The sequence below is a fragment of the Merops nubicus genome, unplaced genomic scaffold, assembly GCF_000691845.1.
Source record: "Merops nubicus isolate BGI_N331 unplaced genomic scaffold, ASM69184v1 scaffold507, whole genome shotgun sequence".
Lineage (NCBI taxonomy): Eukaryota > Metazoa > Chordata > Aves > Coraciiformes > Meropidae > Merops > Merops nubicus.
Window position 1 is genome coordinate 5,274 of NW_008622066.1, and position 16,964 is coordinate 22,237.

At 35.8% G+C, this 16,964-nt stretch overlaps 1 protein-coding gene across 1 annotated transcript; it reads right to left on the minus strand.

Moving 5' to 3' along the window:
• Nucleotides 1-9,183: 9,183 nt before the first annotated feature.
• Nucleotides 9,184-14,734, minus strand: LOC103777095 (methyltransferase-like protein 2; the record flags this gene model as incomplete). Its single annotated transcript, XM_008944633.1, has 5 exons — nt 9,184-9,374; nt 10,494-10,559; nt 10,652-10,758; nt 14,199-14,338; nt 14,671-14,734. Coding segments are annotated over 5 exons (568 nt in total), but the record flags the coding sequence as incomplete, so codon positions are not given.
• Nucleotides 14,735-16,964: the final 2,230 nt, after the last annotated feature.

Here is a 16,964-nt window from a genome sequence, read left to right on the forward strand (position 1 = left end):
CTCTGTGCGCTCATTTTATTTTTATACACATATACACATTCAGGTGCATGTGTATAATCTAAGCCCTTTAAGCTTCTCTTTGGCAGGAACTGTTTTGTTTGGGGTATTTTTATTTTTTTTTTTAATCAGGGAGCACTGAAATACTTAGCAGCACTCTCAGACATATTAAAAGTTCATTCTATGCTCCCCTGGGGAAAGTTTGCATGCGCATTGCTGTTCTCGCCCTAGTAAGCTGGGGATGAAAACCAAGAGGCCTGCAGCTGTCACTGTTCATGTAGTTACACATAGAGATTTATGTTAAACTTTGTGTTTATTCACTTTATGAATACAAACAGTAACATTCAAATAATGTCAGTAATACATAAGTAACACTTACTTACATTCCACTTGGAAATCTCTAAAAGCTTTATTTACCTGAATCAGAAAGTAGAGTAGGTGGAAACAAGAATGTGAAAATGATATGAAGTATCATAAACACACATAGTATACCTCTGCTAAAAAAAATGCTGGTAACACAGCAGTTAAAACTGCCCCATTCTTGATCTCACAGATGGCAGGAAAATCCACTGGAAACAAGACTCAGTTAATATTTGCCTGCATTATCATCAACAATTTGTGGCTTTCAAAGAGTGTTATTATGCTTGTTATTAATCTCATGGACTGATTTAGGAAAAGGAGAATAAACAATTGTGAAAAAAAAAGGAAGTCCAAAGTTTAAATTATACTGCTTTACTAGTATTTCCTCAGAAACACAAACCAGTATACAAAGTCTTTCAGTAATGGAATAACACCATTTCAATGAAATCTGAAAAGAAAAGGAAACATAAATATGCATTTTCACTTCTTGACAATGCATTTAAAAAGTCTTTCTGTTTCCCTTTGCTGTTTTTTTTTTTTTTTTCCAGTCTCATCTTCATAGTTTTTTTTTTTATGCTGGACTTCTCAGGGTTGTTAAGAATAGGCATACTTACCCACAGGTGCTTTCTCAAGAGTTTTGAGAAAGAAACATAGCAGAAATTAACATCTCTTGAGCATTTTATTGTAAATCACTTAATCAACCATGCTCATCTGGTTGGTTGTCTAGTTTCACAATACTAGCTAACTATTAGAAAATGTTGTAGGACAAAAACTTCTGAGTATCGTACACTAAAATATAGACACAGATATGTGAGCAGCTTAAACCCAAACCAAATTTCAGCTCTTAGACAAAAATTGGTGAAAAAAGCTATTGTCTTTGTGCAGTTGATTTTGAGTTCAATTTTTAAAATTATTAATATAGATGTTCTTACTGACAGAATATTTTTGTACTTCTGTGTTTGCATTTTTATTTTTACAAGGAATATTAGACACAAGTTAATTTGGATTTTAATTGCAAAAAAACTAGTATGTATCTTGAAGCAACTCCATAGACTTTAAGAGTCTTCTGGACTTACATTGACATAAATGACATTGGGAATCTGGGTCAAAGATTCAAAGATTTTTTCCCTTCAGATTTAACCCTGAAACCATTTGTTAACATTAATTGTTTCAAAGTAAAATACTGTTTCTGATACTTTGCCTCAAGCCAATAGATGCAAGAAGAAAAGAGTGTGATTGAGTAGTTTAAGTATCTTAAACTACTACGTTTATAATATACATAGTATATAATATATAAGTGATATAATACTTAAATGCTTTGTAGACTGCATGCCATGTGGTTTCCTTTTTCGGATGTTTTAATTTGTTATTAAAATAAGTACGTGCAAAATAAAAAGAAACTAAAACAACCAAGGGTCCTGTTGATTATATTGACTCCTTGTAAATGCCAGTAAAATAAAATGTTGACTTACTGCCAGCATGATTTTGTTATTGTCTCTTTGCATGAGCTAGGTCAGACTGTTTCCAGTTTAAAAAATAGACTTTATTGCAGAGATTTGTATCTATCACCAAGTGCTTACTCAACTCACTAATATTCACCCTTGGGTAACAAGATGAATTTTTTGTCTAAAATAAGGTTATGAGTGTGTTTGATGCAATTTTTATCTCAAAGTAAGCCATGCTCAGTGACAATCACAGCTTTGTCACACCATCTTTTTTTTTACAGAAATATATTTAGTTGTTAGATCACAAAATTGAAAAAAATATTAAATGATTGATTTTTACTACCACTGTACACCATCCTTGGGTTTACCTCAGCCCTTGTGTAAACAAGCTTAGTGTTGTTATTGAGAGTTACACCCCTTTATGCCAAGGGTTAACATGCCAGGGTGTCTTTCCGTGAAATCACAGCTCCATTCTAAAGATGCATCTTCTTACTACTGTTATTTTATCTTCATTTTAAGTAAATGCACATTGAACTACAGGCTGGACTGGTAGTTTGCAGGGATGAAGATTAAACCTGAAGCAAGCATAGAAGATTCATCTCTGCTCCACTTCAGAGTAAACACTGTTTCTCAGGGGGACTGTCACCCACATGCAAGTGCTGGAGTGCAAACCTCCTTGAAATGCCTCACAGTGCTTTTTCATGTCTCCACCCACCACCCTTTCTCATCCTCTCACTGGTGAGTGTAATCAATGTCATTGGAAACTAAGCTGCCCGATTCCTCAGAACGACATCTGACTACTGTGCTTAATAGGGTATACAGCAACCAGAGCCATTAAAAATGGCAAAGCTTTTCCTGGTTTAGAATAAAAGACTAGTGGTAGACTCAGATCCTCCAAGCCCATCTGCTAAATCCTACGCTGCACAACAACCCTTTTATTCAAGTTCAAAGGTGCAGTTCCTCCATTTAAAGAGCACTTGTTACTTGGGAGGAAATGGAGGCTAGAGTGTGCCTGACACTAAAGGAAGAAAAAAAAAAAGAAATGTTTGCTTTGCAATTAAATTCTCCAACACAGACAGCCTGACCCAAGCATGATTAATTAATTGTATGCTCTTTTAACAAACCAATTACTTTTATTCTTTGGCTTTTGGCTTGTCCAAATGCCAGTTTACAGTGATATTGTCGTAAGTGACAAGAAAATGTGACCAGACTGATGTCTCTTTTGGGCACTGTACTGAATTTGTCATTCTATACAAAATACTAAATGCTGTATGATTGCTACAGGACTACAGATTGTCGTGCCAATTAGTATGTTCTCTTCTACTTTTTTTGCCTCCGTCTTTTCTTAATTCAGTAAACTGTGCCTACTAGACACATTTGGTATTCATATTTATTCTCCAGCTCTACTGCTGAGTTATATGAGAAAGGCTGTAGGATTTAGTTTCTTTTTTTATTGCAGGTATTTTAAATTCTTAAACAGTAAATACACAGATTTTCCCTTTCACACATAGAAAAATAAAAATTGAAAAATCTAATACAACCTATTTTTGGTAACTCACCTGTATTTTAGCCTTGTGAATATTGTGATTCCTTTTGGTTTTATATATTTACCAATGTAGGTTTGTTGCCAGCTAACTTTACTAATTCACCTTGCTTTTTGTGTTGTGTAAAGGGATAAACTTGACCTTCTAAATACTAAAACAATATTATATGGCATCCTCACATTGTCTATCATTCATTTCTCTAATCTCCTTTCATATAATTTTTTTCATGTCTCTAGGAATTTTTATGATCTGTTTCTGTGGCATCTTTTTTCTAGCTGAACAGGACACACTACAGAGAAGACTATACACTGGATTTATGCAGTAGCTATAGAACATTCTATTTTTACATCACATTTATAAATACATAACATTCTACTTTTACATTATATTTGTAACTTTTAACATTTTGGTTGTTTTTATGACTACTAGCATATACCAAGTCTCTGTTTTTAATGGTCTTAAAAGTTCATTTAGTATCAACACACAGGAATGCTCAGATCATTCTTTGAGCATTTACTAAATTGTATATGTCACCACTAGGTTTTAGTGACCCTTAAATTACGTCGCTTGCTTTCTTCATCATTCAAGTTCCCTTCAAAATTGTAGTAACTTGATAATGAAACATCCTCTGAAAATGGGAATATCTTGTTGCTAACAATTGTTACTATTTCACAGTAACAATTGGCAAGATACTTTTCACTAACATTAAGTATAAGAAGTTTCATAACAGCCCTGTTAGGCTTAATAATCTTAATGATACACATTATACCTTAAATAACCTAAATTTTCAGCCTCCTGGATGAGTGCTCCTCTGCAACCATGAGTGTTTTAGAATAATTAACATTCTTTCTCTAAACTGTTGTAATCCCAGACACAGCCTAAAGATTATTCTGCTGTTTTCCTTTTAAGATGTATTCCTAGTTTATATAAACTCACTTAAGGTCTGTTGAACAGATGCAAGTATAACAAATTCAGATTGGGAGGCACTTCAAGGTAATAATCTGCAGATATAGTACTGATTTAAATGGGACATGAGAACATATGGAGTAAATTTAATTGTCCTGCCTTGATTGAATACAATCAGAATGCAGACATTTCTGTTATTCTTCTGCATTTGCTTCCCAGGATCTTAGTTAGGAGTGTAGTTTCTGTCACTATGAAGTTCTACTTGAAAAAGGATAAAAACATTGTTTCCCAAAGAAAAAGCAAGAGCAGGTGTATCATAAACATACCTGCACTGTTGCAAACATGCATAGCACTTATAAGCCACAACAAATGAAACATTCCATCTTTGTAATAAATTGAAATACATTGTGCACATATGAATGAAAGACTAAGTCTATCATATTCCACTAAGATGTGAAAATACAGTACCACTTGGGAGAAAGACTTTGAAGATAGGTCTTTTCACTGTGAATCCTTAGCTCAATTTGGCTACCTGAGTTTCACCCTGTTACTACAACAGTCCCCTTTTAGCTCTTGCCTCCCCATTTCATGTAGGAACATGGTTTACCATAACGGTGACCTGGCAGTGCTGGGTAAGCGGTTGGACTTGATGATCCTAAAGGTCTCTTCTAACCAAAATGAGTATATTTCACCTGCTTCTAGGCCCAATGTCTTCACCCTGCAACACTGTCTCCTGTTACGTATCTTCTCCCAATATGGCGGCCATGGTGTTCTGTCCCTCAGTTCCCTGTTAAGTCCTGCATCTCATCCTTCTAGTTTTGTCAGTCCATCTGAACTTATCCCAGTTCCCAGAGGAAACACTCACTCCTCATCTGCCTTTGAGGGGCATTTTCATCTTCCTCTCCTCCTGCCTGTATTGCTCTCACTTTCAAATCAGGCAAGTTCTTCTTTCAGTTAATCGGTACTAGTAGAGGGTGAAGGATGGTCACTGGACAGAGAAGATCCCTTCTCAGCTTAAAGCCCAGTCCAGGCATGACCTATATGTCAGGACCAGCATGTATGACAAGGAACCTGTTCAGATCCCCATGGCAACCCATATAGTTTTTACTGACTATATACTAACTGTACTTGTGTTTGGCAGACTTAGATTTGTCCAATTTCTGGCTGATTCTCAAGAGGAGGTCAACTGGCACGTAACTGATGTAAAAAACTCCTCACATACAATCTTTGTTCCAAAAATGGAAAGAAGTTTACAGACAATGAAAGACAGTGATCTGTATTATTAACCATGGCAATATTTAGTATTTTTATAGTATGTAAACACAGTTTATTTCCAAGGTTGTTTAGATGGTCTATAAAGAAACAGTTTATGTATGAACTGTCTGCTATTATCACTGCCATCGTAAACAGCATACCTTGAAATGTATTTGGTTTAAACAATTTTTAAAATACAACCAATGCCACTAGATTAACTTAGCATCTATATAAATTATGGCATTCACACAAAAAGATAAAGCAATCTGTTCTGTACAGAAGCAAATAAAACTCTTGCTTTGATTCTAGAAATAACCCAGCCAGCAAACCTTACTGCAAATGTTTGTGTATATAGCTCCTGTGGAAACTGCTTGTCTACTATGCACAGGAAAAAGTGGAAATGAGGCATATGTCAACAGATCAAAGAGCAGCAGGAGCAGTAAATAAAGATCATACCATGAATCAAAATGAAGCAGCAAATTTTACATTAAGTGGTTTCCACTGGTGTTTAATACAAACTTCAAGATAGTCTGTTACAAATGTTTAGTCATTATTAAAGAGTAGACTCTGCAGATCAGCCCAGTCACAAGCAGAAGTAAAAGAAAACAGAAGCAGCAGTCTTCAATACAAAAAAAATCTTCCCTAGTGTCACTAAAAGTTCCTGCTGTCTGCCTGTTCGCCCTGCATTTTGGTTGTTCTCTTCGCAATCAGTGGATTTGTAGATACAGCGCAAGCAATCACCTTGGTTTTGCTGGAAGAAAAACCAACATTTTTCATATCAACTAATTGCTATTGAACACATACTGCAGAATTAGTGTAGTAAAAAGTCACTTTCTTTATAGATGTCTTGTACTCGCTTAAAAACTAAGCAAGGTCTAAACCAGTAAGTACCATTCTTACGCACCCCTGTACCTAAACGTAATGCAGTGCCAGTGGAGATGGGCAAAAAGTGTACACTATTGATAAAACAAGCCAAAGCAAATGAAGCCAAAGATCAATTCTAACATGATCAACTTTCTCCAACTGCCATTTGTATACATTCACAAGTCTGCTTCACCAGCATAGGAAGCCATGCCAAGCAAAAAGAAACAAACAAACACACACAAACACAGAACAACAAAACCCACCCCCACCCCAAAATTTGAAATTAACAATTAAAATGTTCTGTAGTTATCTAATGTGTATTTCTATATATAATTAGAGATTTCAGGTACATATGTAGTTATGCTTTAATCAGATATTTCAAAAGTGAAACTTATAGCCTTTTTCTATTCTGGGCACATTTTGTTTGTAATACCCTTATTTTTCTTTCCTCCTGAAATTAACTAACAATAAGTTCTTTTGAACAGCACTTCCTATACAGCTGTCTGCATCTCTTTTCTTTCTTTAATTTCAGTAGTTCTAATTGCCTTTCTTTTGCTGATATTGTAATATTAGTTTACCCAACCAATGCAGATAAATTAAAAGTATTTTGAAAACATGTCCTTGATTAAGCTTTTTGAAAATTTAAATGTCATGAAGCAAAATACATGAAGTCCTACTCAGATTCAAAATTTCTTATTGGGAATAATGTCTTTGCCCATTTCCCCTTCTATCCATCTTACAACTGTTCAGACTAGTTACAGCTCACTTTGCAGTGGATGTTGTAAATTTACAAACAGTAGCTGGTCTTACTACTTTTAAAACAGGCACCATTAATTTAAAACGTGTGAATTTTAAAATCGTGCCAGAATCAACATATCGGCATGAGAGCCAAAGCAAATATTTCATTAGTCTCTACACATGCAAAATCAACATCACACACATGAATAATACTGCATGATGCTCAAGAGCTTATCATCACCCTCATGGAAAATTCTACAACTAAAAATACTTTGTACTAGACAAAGAGCTATACACACTCAGAAGTCATGATCAATAGCACAGGGTAGTAACCTAATAAAAATACACAGAGATATTTATTTACATTTCCCATGGAGATGCTACAGTGTTTTAAGAATTAGGGTTTAAAAAAACTCAGCTACGTTTTAACATTTGATTTATACACGAGTTTTATTGCAGGTTACAATAATGCCATTGCTAACTAAAGTTTCCTAAGCCACTTAAGTAATAAAACAGTATCTTATTCTAGTGGGAGTTTAGAATGCAACAGAAATGCAGGATCAGATCCTACCTTCAAAAACCCCTTACTGCACCTCATTCTTGAAACAGATGTAGGTTTATGGAAATTAAGCAGGTGCCTCATCTTGTCAAAATGGATGAAGATGCTTAGCATCTAAATTTAGATTTTTTTTTCCTAGAAGACAATCAGTTCTATTTACCCTAGCAGCTAAGAACTTGCAAATACATGGGTTGTCAACAGTGACATGCTTACCCTTCAGACTAAAACAAAAGCAAGAGACTTTGAGAGTGTCACTATATTAATGGCACTCAAAACTGCATGCACTTTATAGATTACATGCATTCTATATCTTTGTTGAATTAAGAGATTTATTTTATTCATTCACCTGTTTCTTGTCCTTTCCTCCTTGTAGCTACGTTATTGTAAAATTACACTTAAATAGCAGAAGCAGCATCTTTAAATAGTAGCTCAACAGCCTCAGTATCACAGTCCACAACTGAAAACACTGTTCCATTTTGTTTTTCTTCTTGAAAACACTTGAGGTACTAGTCCTGTCTTTCCACAGGATCAATATAAAAACATTGAGTCTCCTTCCTAAGACTCAAGCCCTATGAAAGCAACTGCTCTCTGTAAACAACAAAATTATCACATCTGCATGGAGATTGCCATTTCAGTGTGATTACATTATCCTATAACAATATCAATAAAATGCAGTCTGTACTATTCTTTTTGCTCCTCCCTCTAACACAACTGACATACCATAAAAACAATGCTTGTATTTATCAAGGCAAATGTTAACAATTTGGTTTCAGTACTAGTTTAGCATTTTAACACTTTTCTACACATTATTCAGTTTACAACCTACTGCACTTCAAATATAATATATGTGTCAGTAAGCTATTACAAAAACTTGAGTTCAGCATGTTTCTGATGAGCCTATAGATGGAAAGTGGAGACTTCAGAGGAATGTCAGTCACAGCAGAGTGTGCCAGCCACTGATTGATCTGATACCTATACATATCACATGCAGTTAGTATGAAACAGTAACTTATATGCAAATCAGAAAGATTTTGTCTTCTTTATTTATGCACCAAGAAATTTCTCCCCAAATAGAAAACAGTTGTACAATGCACAGTGGTTAAAAGAGACACGAATCAGAAATTAACAAAGCACAGCTTAGAGTGATAGTGAGATCAGATATTCTGATTCTCTGTAGCTCTGAAACAACTACACTTCATTCTAAAACTTTTTGCACATTGTGAAATTTAACAGAAACAAGATATATGCTTATATTTAGTATTCATATTCAAGAAAGTAAAATAGTGCTTGGTCATATTTATGACTAGACTAATGCGTAGCCCTTTATTGCATGTAAAAACAGAAATCAGAATTTGTTTTTGGCCACACATTTACAAAAAAACCCCCATATATATAAAAAAAAAAATCAGGGAATGGTTATCATTACAATATATTTGTCCTTTTCAGTGGCTAACACAAGATTTCTAAGAAATATACGTACTCGAATTTCCTTCAGTTTCTGGAGTTCATGGTACAATCATCTATAAGGGTGCCTTCCAGTAGTTTCTTCAGGATTATTCACAGATAGCAGCAATGGTTTTTGGAATTTGCTTTGTATCCAGACTCGCTGCATTTTCACTTTTTTCTTCCTGTTTACCTGTAATCGACGATCAACTAAATTCTGTACTTCAGTTAATCCAGCCGAGTTAAATATCTTCCATACCTCCTCTATATTCTCATACGAAGATTTATTGCAATTAAAAAAAAAAAAAAATATGTAGAAAGCAGTAATTAACAACCTGTAGTCCAGCAAAGATTGGACTAAATCTGTTTTGTGATTTGAATGATCAAGGAAACTGCCTGTAAGAAGTCCTTTGTTAGAAATTAATTTTCACAGTTCTTGATTTATATTACAGTAAAAAAAATTATACGTTGAGGCCCAAACCACATTGGTGATTACTCATGGCATTTACAGATATCCTTTTTTCAGAGGGTTCAGTATGCCAGCATTGAGGAAAACAAATGTATGATATTTGGTTACTGTTGCCATATTATTGGGATAAAGGTATTTCACCTGTCAAATGACAATCCATACATTTATGCCATTATCTTCTTCTTGTCAGACACCACTAGAAAAGTTTTAGCTTCTTTGTCACAGGTAAGCACAAAATAAGACATTTAAAAATTGAGATGTCTCTTTGAATTCAAGTGATTTCCCATACATGTCCCAAATCCTTATTCTCACTTCTAAAATTACTCAGGCTGGGATGAATCCTGTTTCATCTCTATTGCTTACCTTGTCTAGGTTACAGATGGTAAAAAAAATAAAAAGAAAAAAAGGTATTGTGATGCTCACTTTCACAATTGCCAGTAGCTGGGCTAAAATATACCAATGTAAGCTGACTGCCAATTAGAACCAAGTGAGTAGATGGGCAAACAGCAATAGTACCCATAATCAGGAATTTAAGTTTAGCCCCCGCAGAAAGAGTAGCCTCACAGCTCAGATTCACCAACACAGCAGAACAAAATATCAGAACACTGCTACATATTATCCTTCCAAGTATATTTATCTCAATTTTAAGAAAGAAATCAAGTACATTTTAAATAATAGAATTTGAGCATACAATTAAACACAAGAAAAAAGAAATTTGCAGGACCCCAGATGTAGTAAGTGTACATATAAAGAGAATTATTTTCTTACAACAGTTAGCTTTGGGCTTTGTAAAAGCCGATGATTTTTTTTTAAAAGCCAATAAAACATTCCTTAGACTTTTAAGATGAGCTTTCACAACCCAAGTCATCTTGAGAGACACTCAAGTCATTCTATAAAACTATACTATTTCATACCTTTGGTAAAGAAATACACTCTGGTTCCATCTCCTCGTACATAAAAATTCTCTGACAAGCACTGACCTAAGAAATTAGAACAGTAATGAAAAAGATGTTCATTTTCACTCTTTTTGGGAAAAAATGACAATGAATTACAAAAGCATTCAGGAAATTACCTTTTTTAAAACGGAGTTGAGCTGTATCGTATCTTCCATAGTCTCGAAATAACAACATTCCTCCAGGTTTCAGTAGTTTCGCCAACCTATTTACAACTCTTTGCATCCTTAAAAAATAGATAGGATAGTGGTGAAATCTGCAAACATAATTGTTTTTTTTCCAGCTGCTTCGAATATACATAGATTTCCAAAACTATAGTGAGAAGATTCGTCTATATTTATTATAAAAAGGCCAAGCACCAGTGAACAGGAAGAATTCTCTACAGAAAAGCCTCTAAACCAAAACTATTAAAGGAACTATAAGATAATACGAACTGGAAAGAGAAAAGAAGCCCTTTTCCTTTACTTCAACAGAATCTCAAGGATGCATTAAAACACAGTTTTTGCATTCATGGTTCATATGGGTCAGGCAGATACATGACAAACAATGACTGGTAAGCTACATGCATTGGTGAGATTGACTGAGCCTTCTTGCAAAGTTTCATAACAAAATCAAGGGCCCAGAAGGCAGGCAAAACCTTATCTGATATTTTTTTATGCAGGTACAGATCATACACAGAAAAACAGTATCTCTACACCTAATGGTTGAGGATGGAAAGCAGAATCCAAGTCGTACCTCAGGAGAGGAAACTAGCACAACTGGAGATAGGTAGTTGAGGAGGAAAGTCTGCATCCTACAAAATGTTGACAAGTTTGTGAATCTTGGTAGTATCTAACATCAAGCTTTTCTTTATCAAGTTTACACCAGCCTGTTGTATGTATGATAGGAATAAGTACCATACACTGTACTCTTTCTCCTTCACTAGATCATCTTCATTCTCACTTCTTAATCCTACCTTGGAGCTTCTTATAAATACATTTGTATTACTATGCAAAATAAGTTACTAATGAATAACTTGGGCTTGCCTCACTCATTCAGAATAAACTGAAGGACTCAAGTTTTCCACTTTCATGAAAGACCACAAAAGGCTGTCTGCACCTGGCAGGCTGCAAAGTATAAAAGTCTCCTTGCCTAATTCAGCACGTCCTCCCACAGGGAAGCAGATAGACTTTGTAGAAGATGTGGAGCAGAGGGCGAATGCTAAATGAATGGAAAAGAAAGGCAGGGTGCTGTATATGAGAAGAGCTAAAGAAGAGTAAGTCCCACTTAACTACAGGAAATCAGCATACCATTACTGCATACTAAGACAACACCCTCACACCATCCCTGTCTCTCAGATTGCCTTACCTCAAGAATGTCAGAACTCAAGCACTAGTGCAATTTGGTCCTTATGGCATCATGTACAAGCATCTTACCTTGATTTTCAAGGAACAGAATTCAGAGATATTTTCTGCTGAACTAATATATCTACAAACTAACAAATGAACAAAAAGCAGTATACACTTTTTAAGCATGGAATTCCCTTAGAGGAAGGTAAGTGCTTTAAAAGATGTCCTCTTTGCTTTTGCTCAGCACAGGCAACCAAGTGTGCTGCCACAGACAGAAGAGGCAGCACCACCCAAAAGAGACTGTTCAAGGCGGGTAGTTATGCACAGAATTACAGACTTCACCTATATAAACAAGTTTTGTTCACCTAATAAAAATGTACATGTGCAAAATGTGAAAGTGCTTTGAGAAATCTTATCCCATAGGACTGGAACACAATTATATAGCTTAAAGAAAGTTTAATACCATTTAAATCCTGCAACCAGCTTTTAGAGGGGACTTCTAGCAGAATTGAAGTATGTTAAAAATGGGGGACAGGAGTGTCAAAAACTAAACACAATAGCCTGAAGAGAAATCACTAAGTAACAGCTGTGCTGAATAAAAATGCATTCCTCTCATGTATATTTTCCAGGTCTCCAAAGTATATAAGTTCTGTATCATAATTCTCTTGGCTTTGGCTTTCTTTTTCATTTCCCACTGTCAAATTTTCCAGACAAAAAAAAAATATACTGATTAAAAAAAAAGCATACTGAGCAAGATGGACCTGGATTACATTTGCCTTTGTGCTATCATTTTAATTCTGTGAGATGACAGTAATGACTAACAAGACTTTGGAAAGTGGGTCTTACAGTACAGATAATAACACAGAAATCTTTACAGAGGTGTTCAAAAAATGAGTAGATGTAGCACTTGAGGCTATGGTCTAGTGGTTAGGTAGATGCTGGGAGGAAGGTTGGACTTCATGATCCCGGAGGTCCTTTCCAACCACAGTGATTCTATGAAGTTAGATGTGCACATGCCTACGGGGCCATGATGTTATTGACATCATTGAGACTTGGTGGGATGGCTCCTATGACTAGAGCATGGGAATAGAGAGATATAAACTCTAGGAAAGACAGGTGAAGAAGAGGGCGTGTCCCCCTCTATATCAGTTATCAGCTGGAGTCCATGGAGCTTGGCCTCAGAATGGATGAGGAACTGTCTAAAAGCTTACGGATCAGGGTTTGATCAAGTCAGATCAGCCTTTAGATGCTGACATGGGGAGAGGCAAAGAAAAAGCCAAACATGTTCTCAAATTACTAATAGGAAAAGATCCACAGAAATTCTGACAGAACATCTGATTACTGCTTCTACAAACAAAGCAAATGAATGAATGTGTCTCTATTGTCCAATTTATTCCTGGCAGCACCACCACAGTTAGAGAAGTGAAATTTACTGCTCAAATTGTTTCAAAAGTCTGGATCCAGGCTTTGTATGACTCATGTGCTCATCTCTGAACAAACAGGAAGGAGTAATATCCTATATGGGAAAGACTTTTCTCTAAAGTTAACAATAACTTATGCAGGGAGGCAGGGGAACAGTTCTCAGACTTAGGGAAATACTGTTCTGTTTGTCAAGCACATTTTGATAACATTCTTAAACTAATAAATATATTACTACATATACTGCATGTATTCCCCTTCATATGATATAGTTAAAGGAAGAGTCATGGAGTTTAACTTACATGCCCTCTTTTGCATTTTTCCTATAAAAAAAAAAAAGGCATTTTCACAATCAGTCAGCCTTAACTGTCATAAAGTTTGGTTCATTAGACATTGAGAGGCATTAGTAACAAAGCTAACAGCACTCAACATGACACTATGCATGAAAAGAAGATCAAGTTCTCTTAATCCAAACATTACAAAATTCTGAATGCATTTTGGTTTAAAAGGCCTGCCCGTAAGCACTTGTGTGTCAGTAAATCAGCAACCCAAGTATTTATAAACAAATTGTAAGGTGTTAAGTCACGAAAATTTGGTTTTGATCACTAAAACTAATTTCCTTACAGAACGCTAGCAGCCTGGGGTTTTAATATGCAATTTTTATTGAATCACTCTCACTTTTAATAGGGATGTATTTAGTTACAATATACCCCTTGTATTTTGATAGATGCAGGAGGCTCACTAAGGAATTAGTCTGACCAGCTTTTCTCTTTAAGCCTGAAAGTGGGAAACAGGATTTGAAATACCTTATTATATATATAACATAATAAAGATTCAACATCTTCTTTTGCTATTCTTGAAAACCTCCAGCAAGAAGAGAGATTTAAGTAATTTGCTCTGCCCTTTAGTCTTCATTTACCTGTTAGGATGAATAGTAGAAAGCACAAAGACAAGTAGAATGACATCCAGGATCTCATCTGGAAAAGGATAGGGTGAAGCATCATCACACACATCATGAACAAAGGCAGAACACCGGATGGAATTGTAGGACGAATGTGACTGTCAGGAAAAAGATGAAAAGAGGTACAGAGAGAACACTAGTAGTTAATACGTTTACTGTAACTCAAGGAACTTTTTTTCTTCAATTATTCAGCATTGTAAAACATGTCATATAAAAGCCTATTCTGTCTGGTATCTTACTCAAGCTGAGAAGCAAGCTCACTGATGGTATTCATTCCTCTCTGCATAGAGTAAGACTTTGTTCTTTGGAATATTTAAAACTTCAGTTAAAAGTTGTCAAAGCCATCACATTCTTTTTCATGAAGATGGCTTCCTGGCAGCCTCCTGAATTACAGGTTTGTAAGGTACTCTAAAGGGAGCCTATGAATTACCTTTACCAGATCCACTGCTCCTGAAGCAAAATCACAACAGTACAGAAAGGTTCCAGGTGTATTGCTAGAAAAACAAAATCAACAGCTGTTAAATTATTGAAAAAGATGAAAGTCATCATCAGTGTCCATGGAACTACAGAGGGCCCTTTGGGGTCCTCCACAGGTTTGATCAAGCATACCTTATTGATGTCTAGCACATAAAAAACCACATAGGTTGTAACGAACTAATAGGGCAGACAAATTCATAAGAATACCAACAGGCATTTAGTATAAAAAGAATTATAGCATTGTCAGGGAGGAAGTGAAAAGGAAAAGAAAGAAGGTCACAGGCGGCTGTCCAGATTGATGACAATGTCCTGGTGTTGTATTACATAAATGCACATTAATAGGTCACATTTTCTTACAAAAGCACTGCAGTAAGTCTCTATCATTAGCCCATGTATGTGGTTTTTTTAGCAGTATGATTTGGGCAGGGGTGGGGCGTTGAAGAAATCATCCACAGTTCTACTGAAATTTGGGTTCCCATGTGCCACCTTGCTTTGCTTTTGATTAGATTAAGCAATATTGTTTGTTTCCATGCACTATCCCCTTTGTTTTTTAAGTCAAGGTGAATAAGAATTTCCTGTAGAACTGTTTTCCCTTCCTGTCCCATCCAAGACTAAGCCAGCCTAAGCCAGCTGCAAATTTCCTCGTACCATTCATCAGATACTAGTAACTCTAGGGAGACTTTTTTTTCACTTTTGCTCAGTTAAGAGAAACTGAGTAAGCCTTCATGAGGGATGGCCTCATGGTCAACCTGTGATCAATTGATCTTCCCTAAGACATCTGAGATTTCAGAGAGACAGCTTTTTAGAAAGGGAATCAAACTCTGGCAGTGCCTATATGATCTCACAGTATAGGCAGGTGAGTAACCTCTCTCTGAGGGCTCAACTGCAGAGCCCTTGTGGACCAAAATATATTCCATCCTTGTTGCTGAAAAAAAACTTTTCTATGTGTTGTGCCCACCATGAGAGTTGGTGAGTTTAGATACTTATAATGAATGAGGACAAGCATCCGAGCTTTGGACCCAGCCAGTCCCTTGCGGAATGTTAAGCTGATTATGTAATTGACTTCTTAGGATGTCATTTGAATTTTTTTAGAGCAGAACAGCAGCTACATAGAAAGTCAACTTAAAACAAAGACACAGTGTGATTCAAATGGTGATTTCATGATGCGTTCTATCAAAAAGCAGTAAGTTAAATTTCAAAGGGAGCAAGGGGAAGCAGTTTTAAAGTTATGTTACAATGCTAAGTGGAATTTTTTTCAGTAGCCAGAGTACACTCACACTTGACACTTTTCATATGCATGTAAAAGACATTTTTGTATTATTAAATTCAGAGTAAAACTGTGCTACAAAGCCAGGCTTGCTAAAAGAAGTTTCCATCAGGTCACATACAAGATAAGTGTGAGTTTTCCAATGTACCAACCAATGTGATTGACTGAAGGATTTGCATAAGAATAAATATCTTCAGGAAAAATACTTAATGAGCAGATTCTTACTTATCAGAAATGCCAACCTATGATTAATGCCTCCTGTGAGGAAAACACGAAACTTTGTCTCATCTTTTTTAATATAGCAACATGGTATCTTTGCCCTATATAGTGTTACTTTCCAAACTTTTCATAGGAAACAGGGCTCCCATTTCATTATATATATCCTGTCAACAGCAAAGCATTCCTTTTGGGATGGAGACATACTGCTAATACTAATAGGTTTCATGTATGACCTTTGTACATCAATCAATTCTTCCTGTTCTGTTTCCATATCTGCGAAACGGAGTATTCCTGCATAATGGTGACACTAGCAATCAGAATCCATTTATAGAATAATGAACTGTGTCATATTCAAGCTCTTGGGAGACATGAATAAAAAGACATTTCAACCTTTGATAAATACACAGCCTGTCCAGTAAAACATCCCTTCAACGTATGCAGGAGGATATGCTGTTGTAACAGCTTTCTAAAACCAGAAGTTAAATGGATTAAGATGTTTCACGGAATTAATGCAACACAGGACTTTTGCCTTCCTTGACACTAAAACCTGAAGCAACAAGACAAAGTGTACTAGCCATATTAGAAATAATACAACTTCTTACCAGTAGATCACATGCCATTACCTACTGTCCCTGATGCTGGCCTTTTGGAGAGATTTCTGGGAGCTTTATGATGACATAAGACAAGAGAATATTTCACGTGCCTAATTACAAGAAATTAGTCTGGATGCACCAGAACTACCGCCCTGTCAGCCTCACCTC